The sequence below is a fragment of the Colossoma macropomum genome, unplaced genomic scaffold (genome assembly GCF_904425465.1).
Source record: "Colossoma macropomum unplaced genomic scaffold, Colossoma_macropomum, whole genome shotgun sequence".
In the NCBI taxonomy this organism is placed as follows: domain Eukaryota; kingdom Metazoa; phylum Chordata; class Actinopteri; order Characiformes; family Serrasalmidae; genus Colossoma; species Colossoma macropomum.
Window position 1 is genome coordinate 16,426,904 of NW_023494787.1, and position 18,002 is coordinate 16,444,905.

The 18,002-nt window shown below is 38.7% G+C and overlaps 1 protein-coding gene across 1 annotated transcript in view; it reads right to left on the minus strand.

Moving 5' to 3' along the window:
• Nucleotides 1–18,002, minus strand: part of adgrb2 (adhesion G protein-coupled receptor B2) — a 433,057-nt gene that overhangs the window by 104,135 nt on the left and 310,920 nt on the right. The window contains exon 17 of the mRNA XM_036566254.1: nucleotides 6,002–6,128. Coding sequence (XP_036422147.1) covers nucleotides 6,002–6,128 — 127 coding nt within the window. The remainder of the gene's footprint in view (nucleotides 1–6,001; nucleotides 6,129–18,002) is intronic.

Genomic DNA, 18,002 nt, shown 5'->3' on the forward strand with positions numbered 1-18,002 from the left:
TGCCATAAACATGCCACGGCAGATGCCATATGCTGGTATAAATTGTCATGAAAGATTATGTCCAATTATATAACAATGTCTTGTCACCATTACCAGTAAATGTTAGAATAGATGTCTTAATTTTTAATGCCATGACGGCAAATTGGAGAGCACTTCAGCATGCAACATAAGCTGTCATAACATCAAAAATGATATCATTTGTCATGACAATAATCAGTAATGATAACATAACAGTGTTATATTACAAAAGCTCACGACAGCATCTAAACATCTGTCACGACATGTTTATGGCATGGGTATATCAGTGTTATGTTGCAGTGTTCAGGTGCAGTGTTACCAACATTTTTTATGAAGCAAACTTATGAATAAATAAGGAAAAAACTTAAAATTACAAATAATTATGGGAGCCTCCAATTACCTATGACTGAGCTTCTGCTGTTTATTTGAACTAATGGAAATGTGACAATTGAGAACTGAGATAATATCAGTCAGAACAGCACTATTTACCTAAAACTTATCAGACTGGGGTTCCTGAATTTAGTTGAAATTGAGTTTTTTTGAAGATCTGTCACTCAAGTTTGTGTTTCTGCTTTTTTTTCTCTCTCGGGAAGCAAAAAATAAAATGTATAGAATACATTGGCTGATATTTTAGGCCTCTAAAATTTGTATCTGTGTTGGCCCCAAAATTGTCATATCAGTTGAGCCTTACTCTGTATAAACTGCCTAGAGATTTACTGACAATTTAGGCAGGAATTAACACAAGTGATTCCACCCACTGTGAGTCAATTCACTCAAACTATGAATACATCAAATTTCCCACACCTGCAGTGTAACAAATACATTTCTATTTCCCTGATGTTATATCATTGGAACCGCACCTAATGGCATAATTACAGTCCATATTTGAATCATTTACATGTGAGGTAAGAGGCAGCACATGTTTTTATATAGATAAGCAGCAAGCAGAATTGTATCCATTAAGTCTGACAGATCCAGACAGGCAGACGTGTTTGATAATAGCTCAGCATATACGAAATGAAAGGAAACAGCAGGCCTTGATGCTCTGGTGTAAAAGGGCTTTTCTTCCCCAGAAAGAAAAAAGCAGAAACACAAGCATGAATGACAGATCTTCAAAAAACCCCTCTGAATTCCCAACTAAATTCAGGAACCCCAGGCTGATAGTCAGCGATTTTCAGAGAGAATAGAGAGCTCAGCGCAGCATAGAGGCGTCAGTGCCAGAGTTTTCCTCTTGACCGCTCTAGCTGCAGTCAGAACTCCTTCAGCAGCATCTTCTATTTCAGCTCCTGTCTTCTGTCAGTACACCACTGTTGTTTTCTCCCTGCCTTTCTAACACCTCTCACTTCACCTATCCAGGCCTTGGCTTTTTTCACTGTGCCTGGATTTTCTTCCTCCACACCTCCATGCACACCTAAACATCTTATCTTATTACTCTCAGTTGGTCCGTAGGAATGGGCAGACCTATACAAACATACAGATTATAAACTCATCACTGGTTTAGCCCTGCGATGGACTGGCGACCTGTCCAGGGTGTATCCTGCCTTCTGCCCAATGACAGCTGGGATAGGCTCCAGCACCCCACCACGACCCAGAAGGATAAGCGGTTTAGATGATGTATGTATGTATCACTGGTTTATTTAATCATCTATTTGAATAAGGCATGTTAGTGAAACACATATTTTAAACTTTTGAAATATGTTTTTGACTAAGCGTGTGACGTAGTACTGCAAAGAACTGAATCTCACTTTAAGTGAAATGGTGACATAGACAGAACTATAGAAAATAGTTCTAACAAAAAGGTGGCAGATTTGTACACTGCAAAGTTATTGTTCACAGGTCAGCTGGCCACATGCTAAGTCACAAGGAAAATTTTCTAAATTAACCTAACACTCAGGTGTGGACCACCTCTTAGGCTAGCTGCATGCATTAACCCTTGTGTGGTGTTGATGTGTTTGTTACTCAGTGGTCTGGTGAACCCACCACATTATTGTTTTTTAAAATCAATACAGCCATAACGATGTATGTAAAAATACCATGTTTCAAATATCACAGGTGGCCAATGTAGGGTTCTCCTTTAGCAGCTGTAGCCAGTCAGCAGCCTTCCTATGTTGTCCACTCTCGCACACACACACACGCATGTGCAAACACAGACACACACACACTAACAGCAGGCCAAGTAGGAGGAGAACAGAGTGAAGGACACAGCACCTCCGCACTTTTATTCCCCGCACATGTTATTTTATATGTTCTTTACAGATAATGAGCAAAGGCCAAGGAATCTGAGGTTGAAATAATAATGAATTGCATCTTTTTTTCTTTTGGTAAACATTGAAAACGGGTCCCACAGACCCCAACACCACACAAGGATTAAATGAATGTTAAAGTGTCTGTGTTTTTGTACATTATTATTAATATAAATAAAATATATTGAAATACAGCATTTTTTATTGTGATATTCGAATACTCTGTTAAAGTCTTATCAAACTGAACATCTCACTGGTGATGCATTTAGAGACTGGCCATTTAAATCTGCCACGAGAGGAGTTATGGCACATGCGTGTTTGTTCACAGAGGTGGCTAAAGCATACAAGCTCATTCAGAGCATAATTTAGATAGTTTTGCATAGCCATTCTGTAAGCACTTAATGTGGTTTTGTTTAGTCAGAGTAACAATAAAACACAGCTGACTTGTGGCTTACAGTCATATGCAAAAGCTTGGGGGCCCAGTCAAACCATCCTCTACAAAGAACACACTTCTGCACGTTTTAATGCATAAGCACTGTTTATTTGATGAATTTAACACACTGAAAAAAAAATGTTTTATTTTTTCATATGTTGGACTATAGAAATAGAAATTGTGCACTAAAATGAGCAAAAATAATAAAAAAAACCCCTCACATTTAAGTTTTTTTTTTAATTTATTTATTTATTGTTTTTTTGTTTGGTCCATGTAGAAGTCCTTAATTCCTTTAGAAAATCAACAAAAACATGTACTTTGACCAGGGTTATTCAAACTTTTGCACATGACTGTTCCTACTTATGTGCATTCTTGTTCAGAAAGGTATTTGACATGAAACCAAGTAACATTAATAAACATCTATAAATTCTCTGCCTTGTGCGTCGAGAAATCATGCCATTAAAGCAGACGTGTAGATAAAAGGCAGAAATTTACACTTAAGGGGTTAAAAATACAGATATTCAGATAGAAAAAGTGGTTAAAATTCTCATCTCTATTGCTCACTTGAAAAGCGCTGTGACTGCAAATGAGCAAACTACAATATTCAGATGCCATTCCATTAACAAGTGGATTCTGTGTTTATGTAAATTCAGCTACATTCCTGACAATTGTTTTTAGTGTTTCTGAATGACTCTTATGGAATTTGCATGTGTGCTTTGAAAATGCTGCTACATTCTTGAATATTGTTTTTTTTAAGAAATTGCAGACATTCTCTTTCTCTCTCTCTCTCTCTCTCTCTCTCTCTCTGTGGGTGTGTATGTTTGAGTGACTGCCACGCTCCCTCTGGCTGAGCTCAGTGAAAGCAGTATTGTTGGCACTAGCCAGCTGTGCATGGTCCAGCTCCTGGGTGACAGTGACTGGCCGCTGGCTCCACTTTCCCCGCCCCATATTGCTCATTCCTCAGGGCTATTTTCCATCTCCCAGTGTCCCCTTCACCCGCCGTGCATATCAATCACTTTAATGGGGGTGCTTTCAGAAGAGAAAAAAAAAAAACATGCTACCACGCTAAACAAAAGTGGGTCAGCCTCTCTCCCACTCCTGACTTGTGGAGGAGAAAGAGAGAGAGACAGAGAGAGAGAGAGAGAGAGAGAGAGAGAGAGAGAGAGAGGGCAAGCATGGGCCTGGGCCTGGGTAGGCGCTGGCCATATGGTGGGTCCTCTGTTGGTTCAGCACAGGGGAGCCGGTCAATGCGATAAAAAGCGGTATAGAAATTAATCAGAATGGATAAAGGGCAAAAAGGTCACATCACTCTCAGAGCCTGCTATTAGTTTTAGCAGACTGAGGATACGCTGCTGTTACAAATGACGTCAAATGTCTTTAGTCTCTGAAAAACACATTTATCATTTAAGCAGACTTTCGGTCCAGGTTAAAAAGGTAGCCTCAGAGTTCCATTATTTTAATGAGGCTAATATTTAAAATGCTACAGTAGCTCAGCAGCTATTTACTTACAGCAAATAAAAATCTATATGATCACGGACTAATACACCACTGTCAGGATGAAACCTCATATCTCCCAAGGCTGGTCCGAACAGCACTTTACAGGCTTTGGTATTTCTTAACAAGTACCTGAATACTCACCCTTAAAAACAACATATTACACAATACATAACCAGCTATCATTTTAAGTATGTTCACTACTGCAGTATCAAAATACATTCAGTACACAGGAACTGAAATCGCCATGCTGAAAGGCATGTAACCCAGCATGTGATACTTGGATAAGTATTCCTATTCATGCCTCCATACCAAACACGTATTGCAGATTTTGTGCATTTTCACTGCTCCTGCGCATGTGACTTCAGAGGCATCTCTGCTATGTCAGCTTGAAAGGCCATATGAAAATATGGTGCAGTCTGTGGTGCTCTGAAAGGTAAAGCAGGTGCTTGACTTAACTAAAGCAGCTATGAATTACTATTTTTTAACATAACAGTAATTGTTCTATCTTAAGGCCTTTGCTGGTGAAATTTATAGTACTTTAGGCAATAATTTATCTGGCTTGAAAAAAAGACAAATAAACTTTTGTTTTGAAATTCTCACACAATGTAAACAGTAGCTGATGTTTTTTAAATGATGTTAAAAACAATTATATATTATTATATTATATTATATATATATATATATATATATATATATATATATATATATATATATATATATATATATATATATATATTCTGTGACAGAAACAAATAGAGTTAGAATTCACCAGAATACCATTACAATATATAATACCAAGGCCTATCACTGCATTGCAGGACAAAAAAAAGTACAATCATATGTAAAAGTTTGAACACAATGACATGTTTTGTTGATATTCTAAGCAAAAATAAGGTATAACATCCTCTACAAACAACAAAATTAAATCTGGCAACAAAATTTTTGTGCACAATTACTGTTTATTTGCTAAATTTAACATACTGGAGAAAAAAAAAATAGAAATTTTGAAAAAGGGTGCCCAAACTTTTGCATACCACTGCAAATAAACAATGTCCTGAAACTAAAGCCAGGACAAAGCAAGCCAAGCAACTTAATAATCTCACACTAGAAAATAAAGACACTTGCCTTTACCGTCTCATAAATGAATGTTCAGCTGCCTACAGCTGCCATACACATCATTATTTATTCAAAAGTCTCAGCAGCAGAGACTCACATCCCAAAAAAACAAATAAATAAATAAAGAATAAAAAAAAAATCATGGATCGTTGATCATATGACACCCACCCACCTTCCACCTCCTGCCAAGGTCGTGGAGAGCAATCTAACAGCCTGCTTCTGGATGCTGATGAGCATGACAGTCCTGATCTTTCAGCCTGATACTTCAACAGCTCTGACAGTGGAATCATTACTAAAGAACACCGTGTTTACCCTGTGTTTACCACAAGACACGTCGCTGCATAACTCTCATCTCATTACCCACCCAGCCGCCCGCTAAACAAAGGTGTAATACGAGACAATTCTCTGTGATATGATTCTAAATCAAAGTATTTAACGTAGAAGCAGAAAGCGCTAGAAAAATTTCATTCCCATCACCCCATACGGCGCTGCTGTTGGAGATCAGTGTCTACAGTCTTAAAAATAAAAGGTGTTCTTTGGAACGATTCCATAGAACCACCTTTGGTTCCCCAAAGAACCTTTCAACAAAACCACTCGATTAAAAGGTTCCTCGTGGTAGCTAGGCCATGCACCATGATGCTGCAGAGCAGAATCTGAGAGGTGTGCTGGGTGTGAAGGTAAAGGTGGCACTCACCGGGTCTTTAGCTTTCTGTGCTAACACTGCAAAGGTGGAGATCTTGCTGCAGAGACATTTGGTGTGGACTGCCGGGGACGGGAGTGTTTGGCAGCCCTCCGTGTCCCAGTTTTCCTCGCCAGCCTCTCTGTTGATAGGATAGGTGGAAAACATACATGGGAGAGAGGGAAAGAGAGAGAGAGAGAGAGAGAGAGAGAGAGAGAGAGAGAGAGAGAGAGAGAGAGAGAGAGAGAGAGAGAGAGAGAGAGAGGGGAAGAGAGAGAAGCGATTTAAATACTGAGCTAATTGGAGGGTTCAGCAAGCAATAACATGAGAAAGCATCGTCTCTACAGGGAGGCGTGAGCTGCATTTTGCAGTTTTAACTGATGAAATCTTATTGTTGAACAGATCACTTAGAGCACTCACTCTGACCCCTAACTCTCTCCACAGCCACACACGCTATTCACTCTCTCCTCTTTCACTGGCACCATTTTCCTCCACACTGCCAGGCAGTAGTGATTAAACATCATGATTATGGAATTTGTCCCATTGATGACACATAATTTAATTACTTCTTAGTTGTGGCTCATTGAAACAAGCAGAGATGTTCTGTCAAAAGTGCAGATTCAAAATTTTCAGTCAACACGACATTTGTTTTCTTCAGTAAAAGAGGAAATATTTTATGCTGATTTGAATTTGATGAGAAGTCTTTTTTGCCGTGTTTGTGTCATATTTCGACACTGAAATAAATAGAAAAAAGGAAGAAATACAGACTCAAACCTGTATACAAAGAACATAAATGGCACTTATGTAATTAGTTATGTAATAATGCAATTATCGCTAAATAGTATAATAAAACAAAAGACTTCTAAGGATGATGATAACATAATTGAGGTAAAAGACTGATTTACATGCAAAAGTTAGCACTACTCCAATAGCACTATTCATATTTCCAAACATTTCAACTGTTTCAAAGATTACATGACTTTAGTCTGAGGCAAGAACCGAATCATTTCATAAATAATGACTTGAAATAGAATGAAGTGAAAAGCACCAACTGAGAGACTTTTGCTGACTCTCTTAATTGTACCCGCGTCACTCTATTTAAAGGTCTTTCGTCTATGCAATCCTAATATTCCTCACTTTCTTGAAATAAGAGAGTTTGATGTAATATATAAACTCAAAGTTTCACTCCCCAGTCCGTACAGTCCACATATGAAAACTAAGCTGCAAAAACAGCTCATCCTGAATTTATGTCACAAAAAACAACCTCATTCGCAAACGTCTGCCTATTCAGCATACAGCAGTTTAGCCGCGCCCATTCACGCTGAAGCTGTGTTACAGTCCACACAGTTTTTTGAATAAGACACAATACAGGCTGTCCCGTCTGAATAGAGCTTATTTATACATATAGGTTGGAAAATGGCTGGTAAAAATGAATGGTAACACTTTACTGTAGGGTGCTGTTCATAAGGCTATATTACACCTACATAAGCTTGTCATGACAACTGACATAACCCTACATAAATTATTCCATTATTATTCCAATAGGCATCATTTGCTATAAGGGTCATATTTGCCAGTTTTGACTGAAGTTAGCTAAAGTAGCCTTTATGACAGGTGCTGCCTATTGGAATAAGAATTTATAAACGCTGATATGGGGTTATGTCACTTGTCAAGACAAGCTTACGTAGGTGTCATGTAGCCTTATGAACAGCACCCTAAAGTGTTACCAAATTAATTATGACTGTTGAAAAGAATATGGAAAGAATAAAATACCTCAAAAATGGACTTAGATATGGACTATTTTAGAAGGTCTGTACTTTAACTTGGGAATTAATGACATTGAATGCTTGTACTTTTAACACATTTCCAAGAGAAAATCATACTTCTACTGTTCAGGGCGCTTTCTACGACGGTGTTTTAGGGCCACTGTTAATAAAAATAAAAATAGTAGACTTCGAGAATAAAGTCGTAATATTTAGAAAAAAAGGTCATACTATTTTGAAAAAAAAAGTCATAATATTTCGAGAAAAAAAGGCGTAATATTTTGAGAAAAAAAGTTGTAATATTTCAAGGATAAAGTGGGCTAACTGTAGGGGGGCTGTCATAACATGTTGGGGTCTCGGTTGCTGTACTGGCGCCGGAGCTCCACTCACTCCTGTCTCTTTGTGAATTGATCATTTTGATTATCATTTTCATTGTCTGTGAAACTTCATGCCCTACTTGAATGGCATGGAGATGTTGCCACTAATAGCCGTGTAGATGGTCACTGACCGCAATTCTCCTTCTTTGTTCTAAATAAACACAGTTTCCTGCTCAGCCGTTTCAGCTTTTTCTTATACTAATTATTTCTTTATGGGTGAAGCCGATATGAAAGTACAAGTCCACCAACCCCTCAACGGCCCTCATTTCAACACGAGGAGGTGCTGCCTTCACTTTCCAAATCCTTTGGCCACAATACTGCGACCTTCCCTGGTGTTAATGCCACTTTAATGTTGAAATTCTATGACTTTCTTCTTGAAATATTCCGACTTTTTTTCTCAAAATAGTACGACTTTTTTCTCGAAATATTACAACTTTATTCTCGAAATATCATACTGTGCATCTTTTTCTTGAAATACTATGACTTTTTTCTCGAAATATTATGACTCGAAGTCTACTATTTTTATTTTTATTAACAGTGGCCCTAAACCGCCGTTGTAGCTTTCAGATGATAAGCAGCAAAACTGCTTTGCGCTGATGTGGCCACTGTTTGCTTACGCATAGAACAGTGATGTCATGTTACCTTTAGTGCCCTCAGCTGCCTGGATTTACCACTTTGCTGCTCTGTTTTGTTCAATCAAATTCAACACAGAAACCAGTTTGCCACCGAACTTTCCAAAGCGCATCCAATGAGACACACTTTTATATACTTACGTTGTAACGCTTACATGTTAATACTTTTTACTTTCACTAGTATATTTTTGGCTCCAAACCTCGAATATAATTGAATACAATTTTCACAAAGTACTCAAACATTCACCTAAGTGTAATTCCTCTGTTCTTTCTCAGTCCTGCTAATGTGCTTGCGTGCTATAATATTCCATTAACATTCCCACAAACATTTTTCCCAGTGCTTATTCAAGGAGTAGCTCTGAAGTGTAGTAAAGAAATGAAAGAATAGAAAAAAAGGTGTTTACATGTTACTTTGAACTTCATAAACCATTCCCTTAAAGTGCATGGAAACACACTAATCAGCATCATCACTCATTTTCACACCCCTCCCCTCCCACACAGGATCAGTGGTCACTTTTGTATTCCCACTTTTTATATTATGCTTTAATGACTTTTTTCTTGTAATCATCAAATTTTAAACTCCACTATAATTCAGCACACTGATTTGTCCATTTTTAGCTCTATCTCAGTCTCGCTCCCTCGTTCGTGTTATTAGGCACAGCTTCGCCTCTCCTCTCACTGGTTAATGAGTTTAAAGCCTGCTAATGAAAAGTTTGATGTTCAGAGCAATTATGAACATTCAGGGCTTTTAATTGTACTAGTCTAATTACCAGTCTCCTCACAGCGGGCGTGCGTATGCCCACTCGCACTGACACCGGAATGACCGTCACAAGGAGACCACACTTTTCTCACATGTGAAATCTGTCTGTTAATAATCATGTGCTAATTAATTACAGTACACACATGAAAGAGCATGAAGAAAGCATTATAAAGAAGTTTCTCAATCAATTATCGCGGCATTGAGAAATACCCACAGCTCATTGAGAACTTCATGCATTCATTGTAGTAGGGTTACCACATTCATTACCAGGGTTACATGAAGGAGCACCTTTAAAGGGGCCATGTCATGAAAAATGAATTTGTCTATATGATAATCAACAATCTAATAATCGATGCGGTCCATGTATTTAAACTAAGCTGCAAACATAGCCAATGTACTGCTTTTGTGCGCCCACACATACAACTCACACACATACATCTGCCTATTGAGCCTACAGTAGTTCAGTCCCACTAACTGGTACTGAATTTGCATGGAGTATTTCAGCCTGGACTGCTACAAGACACGGCAGTCGGTCAGAGCAGAGCTCATTTAATTCTAAGGGATAAAGAGAAGCTGAAAGTGGTCATGTAAAAATTAATTATGATATAAAACCACAAAAAGCATCGTAAGTGGGCCCGTTAATGCACACAAAGGTTCAGATTTATCTTAAAGCACAAAAACGTCTGTGGCATTTACACTCTAAGCACTCATTCAGTGAGTTCTTATTTTTTGACCTCTCTAACATGTCAGCTTATATGTAGAGTTTACTTAAATTGTTGTAGAGAATAAAGTGGCAGGATTGCATTTTTCACAGGAACAGAAGATTAGAGAGGAGAGAGGGCGAGAGACGGTTGAGAGCGTGTGAGAGAGAGAGAGAGAGATGGAGGGAGGGACGGAAAAGGGAGAGAGAGGATTATAATCCTCCTTCCGTTTGGGTCGTTATCACACTGCACGGCGCAGTGTGAATCTCGCTACAGGAGGGCCTCTCACCATCTCACTGACATTTCAACTCTGCTGCAGCACCACATGCAATTAAAGACACAACTCCACTGAAACAAAGGGCACATCTCTGATTCACCTACTCCCACATACACACACACACACACACGCAAACACACGCACACACACACACACACACACACACACACACACACCAGCCTGTCCTCATATGTATACACATGCATTTTTGCTGATGATTTCATCCAAAGCAGCTTACATTAGCCAAATGCCCAAATGCCCACAAGACTAGCTGAGCATTAAGGGCACAAATGCACCAACTTGCAGCTGAGATTTCTCAGACCATAGACCAGTACATTCATTACTGATAACCATACCAGAGCAAACGTATTATTCAACTAAAATTCTTAATAAAGACATGCACACTTTCGAAGACTAGAGCTACTACTGTGATTTTGCTATAACATTTAAATATTCTTGCCAGATATGAGCAGGGGAAAAAGCTAAGAAAACCAATCCCCTATAGTGGGGTCCAGCAGTGTTGTTCCATTAGGAAATGTTACTGGCTTTAATACAAAATTCAGGTGAGACTAAAGACTAAAATACAGGGCTATACTTAGTTCATTAAGTTCAACAACTATGCAAATAAAAGGTGTTTTCTGTTTGATTTAATTGCTAAAAATCTTACCATACCAAGGTCAAACATTCAGTGTGTAATTTACGTAATTTAACAGAAATATTCTGAGACTATTATAAATCAAGGCTATTCTAAAAACTACCATACTTTGTGTTCTACTTGCTTCATAATGGTGCGTCATGCTTGGACCCTGATGATCGCCACTTACAATGTCATTTCTAGACAGCTGCTTAGCTCTTATAGCAGTTATGACAGTCTGCAGAATTCAACATGTTCCACATCAATTTCAGACAGAAACTAAATGAAAGCTGACTCTCGGTTTGAAAGCTAACGAAGAAAGAATGAAACCAACGTCAGTGCCCATGAAATGTGACATCCTAATTTTTTGCGATATTGTCTTAGGCCTCGTCCATATGTATTCAGATATTTTTAAAAATCTTCATCCATACCAGGAGTGCTTTCAAAAATCCATACAAATATGCCAGGCCAGAGATTTTCTAACAATGTGACAGCGGCTTGTTGCAAACACTGTAGACTTTGACCAGCAGGCAATCAGGCCTCCGTATTTCCATATTTCACACAAATTCAAAGTCTGATTTATGCTTGAAAATAGTAAAAAAGCAAAGGGAATCTACTGCTTGTCATGGGTTTGTTAACATTGCCGTAGCTACACCATCATCTCTGAAATGTCCACACAGTCCTGATCAGGCAGAGAAGCTGAGTTTTTCTGGCTTTTCACCCCATTAAAATAAAGGAGTTGGGGTTTGTTTTGAATCTGACTTTGGTTAAAGATCCTCAAGTCTTTGGAGTCTTTGAATATTTGCAGTCAAGCTGATGCCCCTTTACATCCCTTCCACTGAGCCCAGTAACGTTACATTCTGACACCTCTACAGAGCCCAGTAACGTTACATTCTGACATCTCTACACTATGGTTTAATGGAAATTCTGTTATAAACATAACTGCTCATCAAACTCACATCATCATCAAATGTATTCCCTCTACTTAACAACACAGATATGATGTTGGTTGAAAGTTTAGAATTTATACTTTCAACAGAATTTCTCCACCTATGTTAGGACACTGCAACTGAGGAATAATTAATATTGACATCAAGATTGACATCATGATTTTGTTTTCACTGTTGACAGCTGTGATAAAGACTAAAGCAGCGTTTAACCTATAGTGGCAAAATGGAGCTGTTGTTTTGCCAACTTGCATGGAACTGCATGGAGTTATGCAGTGAGCAGGGGCGCCAAGCAGCAGCAAAAGTCTCAATTTTTTTTGGCCTTCAAATGCACAGCTGATGACGGTAGGCTATTTCTGAGTAGTAAGTTCTTGTGAATCAACAAATACTCTGTTCACCTGTTCAAGGTTCAAGCACTGCGCACTGGAGTAGTTAAATCCTGCTGCTGCTGCACAGGACAGTGCAACATTTACAAAGCATATTTACTGCAACGGTGTGAACGCAGCTTTAAGGTTTGACCCTAAATGGATCGCTGTCTGCATTTTAAGGAACTATTACGCACATCAGCCACCGGGCAGTGATTCTGAGGGCACTATAATCTCCCACAGTGCCTTTATAATTTCTACTTAACATTGCAGATCACTACTATCTGCTGCTGAACAGGTACCAAAATGCACTGCAATTACAGACAGGAGAACATTAGAACAGCAGCCGCTGAGCCACTGAAAACAAAACTTATCAGACTCTGTTGACTCTAAGCAAAAAACAAATCTGACATGTTTACTGACTGCTGCTCACCATACAGCACAAATACTGAAACATAACAGCCGGTTACTGCAATCATGAACTAAGAACTAAATGTATAGCCTACTCAAGTTTGGAATTTTTTCGCAATTCTTCTGTTTCGCACTTTTTAAAACGTCATGTCTGTGACTATGAATAAGAACTCAACAAGATGGGAGGGAATGCTGGTTTGTTTATCCAGCTGGTAAATATTAATGCAGGTTGATGATGATAAATCATCTGAATTGATTTACTGACTCATACTTTTTTACTATTAAATAGTAAACAAAATAGTTTTCTCCATATAAACACTATTGCTAATACTAATGAGGGAGTATGGATCTGTTTCACTCATAGCCTAATTCTATATTCACTGATAAAGGTCCCATATTCTAAATTTTCCTTGTTTTTTCCTTGTGTTTCAAAAAACAACACAAACAATCATAATTCATTTGTATCCCTTAGAATATAACACCTCAAGTTTTTGTTACTGTGCCTTTAAGACTGATATAATGTAAATGCCATCTGCTCTGATTGGCTGCCTTGTATTGAGCCTCATTCAAAAGGCAGTCCAGGCCAGAAACTCTCTTGATGACTTCAATGTGAATGAGTAGAGTTAACCTACTGTAGGCTGCACAGGCAGATATATGTAAATGTGTTGATTTTTGTAACATCACAAAAACAATTAATTCAAAATGAGTGTTTTTACAATTTAGTTTCCATATATGAACAGCATGGACTGAGAAGTGGATTGTAAATTCTGCAGTGTTTACATTTAACGGCAAACACTTTTGTTACAAAAAAGTGTGGAAAATTTTCCATCAAATGGCCCCTTTAAGTGACAGCCTATCAGACACAGAGTGGAGAGCAGGCGTGTTAAGAGTGGTCTGCAAGTGGGCCCGAGCCAAGCAGTGTTGGGAGGGAGCAGAGCAGGGCCACATGGCAGGCCTCTGTAAGGTTGTGCTCTCAGTTCAACACAGACGCTCTCTCCACTCACAACATTAGTCCAGCACCTGCTGCAGATTAACTCTGGATGTGTCACATATTCCTCAGAGATTATCCAGCTCTGCTGGGAGTCAGACCGCATCCTCATCAGATGGGAACGACATAGCATAAATAACTGCATGCGTGCGAGTAGTAAACTCAGTTTAGTTAGTTAAGACTATGTTGATCTGCTCTTAAGCATGCATCAATATGCAAATACACATTTGCATGTATATGTACACTGCCAAAAGTTTGGGGACACGATGTTAAAATTTGAATTTTGTCACTGTACAACACATATGCTGCAGTTTTATTAAAGGACCAATATCAAGGAAAAATGATTTTCCTCCTTTTACTAAATAAAACAGTTTGATATAATATGTAAACACTGTTAAATTTGCAAAACATACTACTCATTCACCAATTTAAAAAGTCTCTTTATGGTAACCAAGCTGCACAAACAGCCTGTTTTTGTGATGCCACAAAAAACAACGCATTTAAATGTATTCACACACTCACCTATTAGCCTACAGCAGGTTAGCTCAGTCCATTCACACTGAAGTTATAAGGAGTGTTTCAGCCTGGACCACTTTTCAGACATGGCACAATACAGGACAGCCAAACAGAAGAGAGATAATTTATATATTTCAATCTTAATGGCAATGTAACAAAACAGTCTGCTTAATTGTAAGGGATAAAGAGAGATTTAAAAATGGTCATGCAAAAATAAATTAGGATTTTTGGTATATAAAACCATCAAAATATGAGAAGTGGACCTCCAGGGACAAAAAAAACATATGATAGGCCTTTTAAGATAAAACAGCTATTTACTTAAAAATTTTGCCTCATCACTAATGAGGCATGAAGCATATTTCTCAAAAGGCCTTTTATCTAATTAATTATTTGAAAGTTTTCTTTTCCAAACTATTGGTAGCCTCTTTCTGCTGACCCCCAGTGACCAGTGGCATGGATTAAACTTGCATATTTGAAATTAATATAATCAAATAAAATAATTTTCATTGTACCTGTGCTATCAGATTAACTAGAACCTTGTTGGCTCTCTGTGTGCAAAATGTTGTGACTCTGCGTTGAGTTGTTAGTGAGCAATGAGGGGTGAAAGTGGAGGGTGAGAAACTCCTACTGTGAAAAAAATTCACACCTCTCCAACAAGACAACTGTGCTGAGATAAAACAGACAGCACAACTGCAGCGTTCTTCAAACCAAACAATCATGTAAAACTGCCACAATAAAAAAAACAGCATTTACACACAATAAAAACACTTTATGAAGACTTCCAGTTTTGTAAATCCTGCACACTTCCATCGTAATATATTCCTTCAACGTCAGTGAAGAAAAAACATGAACCAGTTCAACTGAAGGACCTTTAAAACAGACAGAAACTGCATTTTAGGGCTAGTGAAAGTAGGTTAAAGGCAGAAATTGAAACTTTTTAGACCCAAAGGTGGTTTAAACACCTGAAAGGTTTAAATGCTGATAGGTGCTGACATCACAACTCCAAGAAAAAATGTGGGATTTGGTTCTCCTGCAAAATAAACCCAGTGAGTCTTTAATAGGGCCCAACCAATATAATCTAGCTGATAAAATCAGCTGATACTGAGCTTCACAGATGTCTCAGTACTGATGCCATTTTAGACAGCATCAGTTACTGGTATAAGTAGTCTGGGGTGGCCAGTAGCCTAGTGGTAGGAGAGGTAAGGCATGGCAGCCCCCTACTCTCCCCCTACTCTCCCAAACTGTGCTGCTCTGATGGCAATGAACACGTATATAATATGAGGAAAATCACTCGTATCTGTGATTTTTAAATGGATTCTTGTTCTTATACCACTTTACAGGGATTTTTTTGACAATTTAGAATATATTTGACCATTCAGATTCTTTATGGTCACAAAATTATATCAATCAACATCAACAGTAATCAGAATATAGTATTGGTGACAAAATGTATTTCATATGCTAAGCAACCGCTTCTTTAACATGCTGATTTAATGCATCCGACAAAGACAAACATGCTAATTTAAATTAAAAATGTCTCCAAATGCAGTGCAATGGCATGGTAGACCCAAAGTGGACTTATCTACCCCAGAAAACCCCAAAAACCTCAAAACACAAGGTTAGGCATCCAGGGGTGCGGACTAACTATCAGAAGACTGTATATATTCCTTTCCCCAAGCTATTCCTTTACTGCACTTACCCTCATTACAAAATACTTAGCAAATAAAACTCTGTCTAATGCAATATCAGTGCAATCTTTCTCAGACTTTGCTCTGCAGAGTGCCCCTTCAGAAGCAGGGGATCTGAGCAGGCTCTTATCCCAAGGCTTTTAGACAGCAGCAGGGAGAAACACAAGCAGAACAGGAATCTGGATGCATCTCGTTAGACTTCACAGTCTCAGGTGAAAGGCTCACAGGGATATTAATCAATAGTCGAGTAAGCGAGTGAAGCCAGAGGGTTAAAGAGAAAGTTTGTGAAACAAAGTGTTCAACAGGAGACACAAAGACTTTGCAGTGACGCAAAACTGTTACTTTCTGAACAAAAATGGAGCTTACTGTCTTAAACATGAGTTCTCATCCTGTAAGAAACCTTGTCATAGATGCTTTAACAATGAGGCACAAATCAGTCAGCCTTTCCAGCTACTCTTATCCGCTACTAACAAGATTTTTGAATCCTGTTGTCACATTTACCATTTATAAGATATTGTTTATAACACTTTACTAATTCCCAAAGGGAAATCAGAGTCTTGGTTCAGGTCTGACTTTTTTTTCTCTGTTTGTTTTGATGTCATATTCAAGCAAAACAAGTCTTTGCATAGTTTCTTTGCAAAGATAACTTTACATCAAATTCAAATCATAATAAAATATCTCCCACTCTACATTCAAACTGGTGTTGATTAAACGTTCAAAATCTACACATTCAAGCAATCCAAGCATCTTAGCACCGGCCAAATAGTCAGAAGGTCACGAGTTTGATCCCTGGCAATGTCAAGTCCAAGACAGCATGAACATTCTCACCCCGTCTTTCCTCCCATTACTCAGCGCAATATAGCCAACATTGGTGTCTGTTAGCTAATGTTCCAGAATGGGTAGTTAGTGTTCTCCTCCAAGCATGTTGATCTAACCAATGACGTTGCGTTAGCGGCAGTTTGTAAACATGCAGTGGCGCAGCACGAGTCTCACAGGATCATTACAGTAGAGGAGTGGTGGAGTTCTGATGCTTTTGGAAACCATGAAGTATTACTTTTTCATAATTTCAGGACTTTTATTACTGAATATTATTTAGCAAGCTGTTCAAAATTAAATTAGTCTTCTGTTAACTTAGTTCTCTCCATTCTCTGAATACATTTGAAGCACTGCCAGCATTACTGTGTTAATTAAATGAAAACTATAGCTGGCGCAGTGGCACAACCATCTAAGCATTGGCCCTACCATCAAGAGAACACAAGTTCTATCCCTGGTGATACTATAGCTGTCCTTGGCTGGGAGCCCAAGAGAGCACAATTGGCGTTGCTGTCTCTGGGTGGGTAGGATGGCCCCTAAGTCTGCCCCCCATCACTCAGCGCGATGCTAGTCAGTGCAGGCATCTGTTAACAGACATAACAGATTTGGTGGGTGGCGCATTCCTCTGAGCGTGTTCGGCTGTCCAATGACGTTGTGTGATGGGAGGAAGCCTGTGCTAGCCTTCGCCCTCCTAGCTCTGGTGGTATCGTGTGATTGGGGGAGTCCTGACAGGGGGGTACGATTGGATACGACTAAAAATGGGGGAAAAAATAAAAAAAAGAGGCAAGTTATTTGTAAAAGAACTCAGTCTTTTGGTCTTTGGCCAATTATGTCCTGAATTTTGTAAGAATTTTCACTTTGGTGTGCATGTCAAGAAGATGTGAAGATCAGAAGAAGATTAGTCACATGTACAGCACCAAGTATGCAGTGTGCCATCAAACATCACTCCATAGGGAACACAAATGACATCAGTTCCAGAGGGCAGAGTTTGGGCGGTAGAGGTCAGACACCTTCACGAGGTGATGCATGATTCAGAATGATCTCCATATATTCAGATGATGAGTTGAGCAGTTAGTGCCCTTTTCTGAGCACGTTGAGACACTAGGCAGCGCTAATGAAGGAAAAAAAAAATCAACCTTAGAAC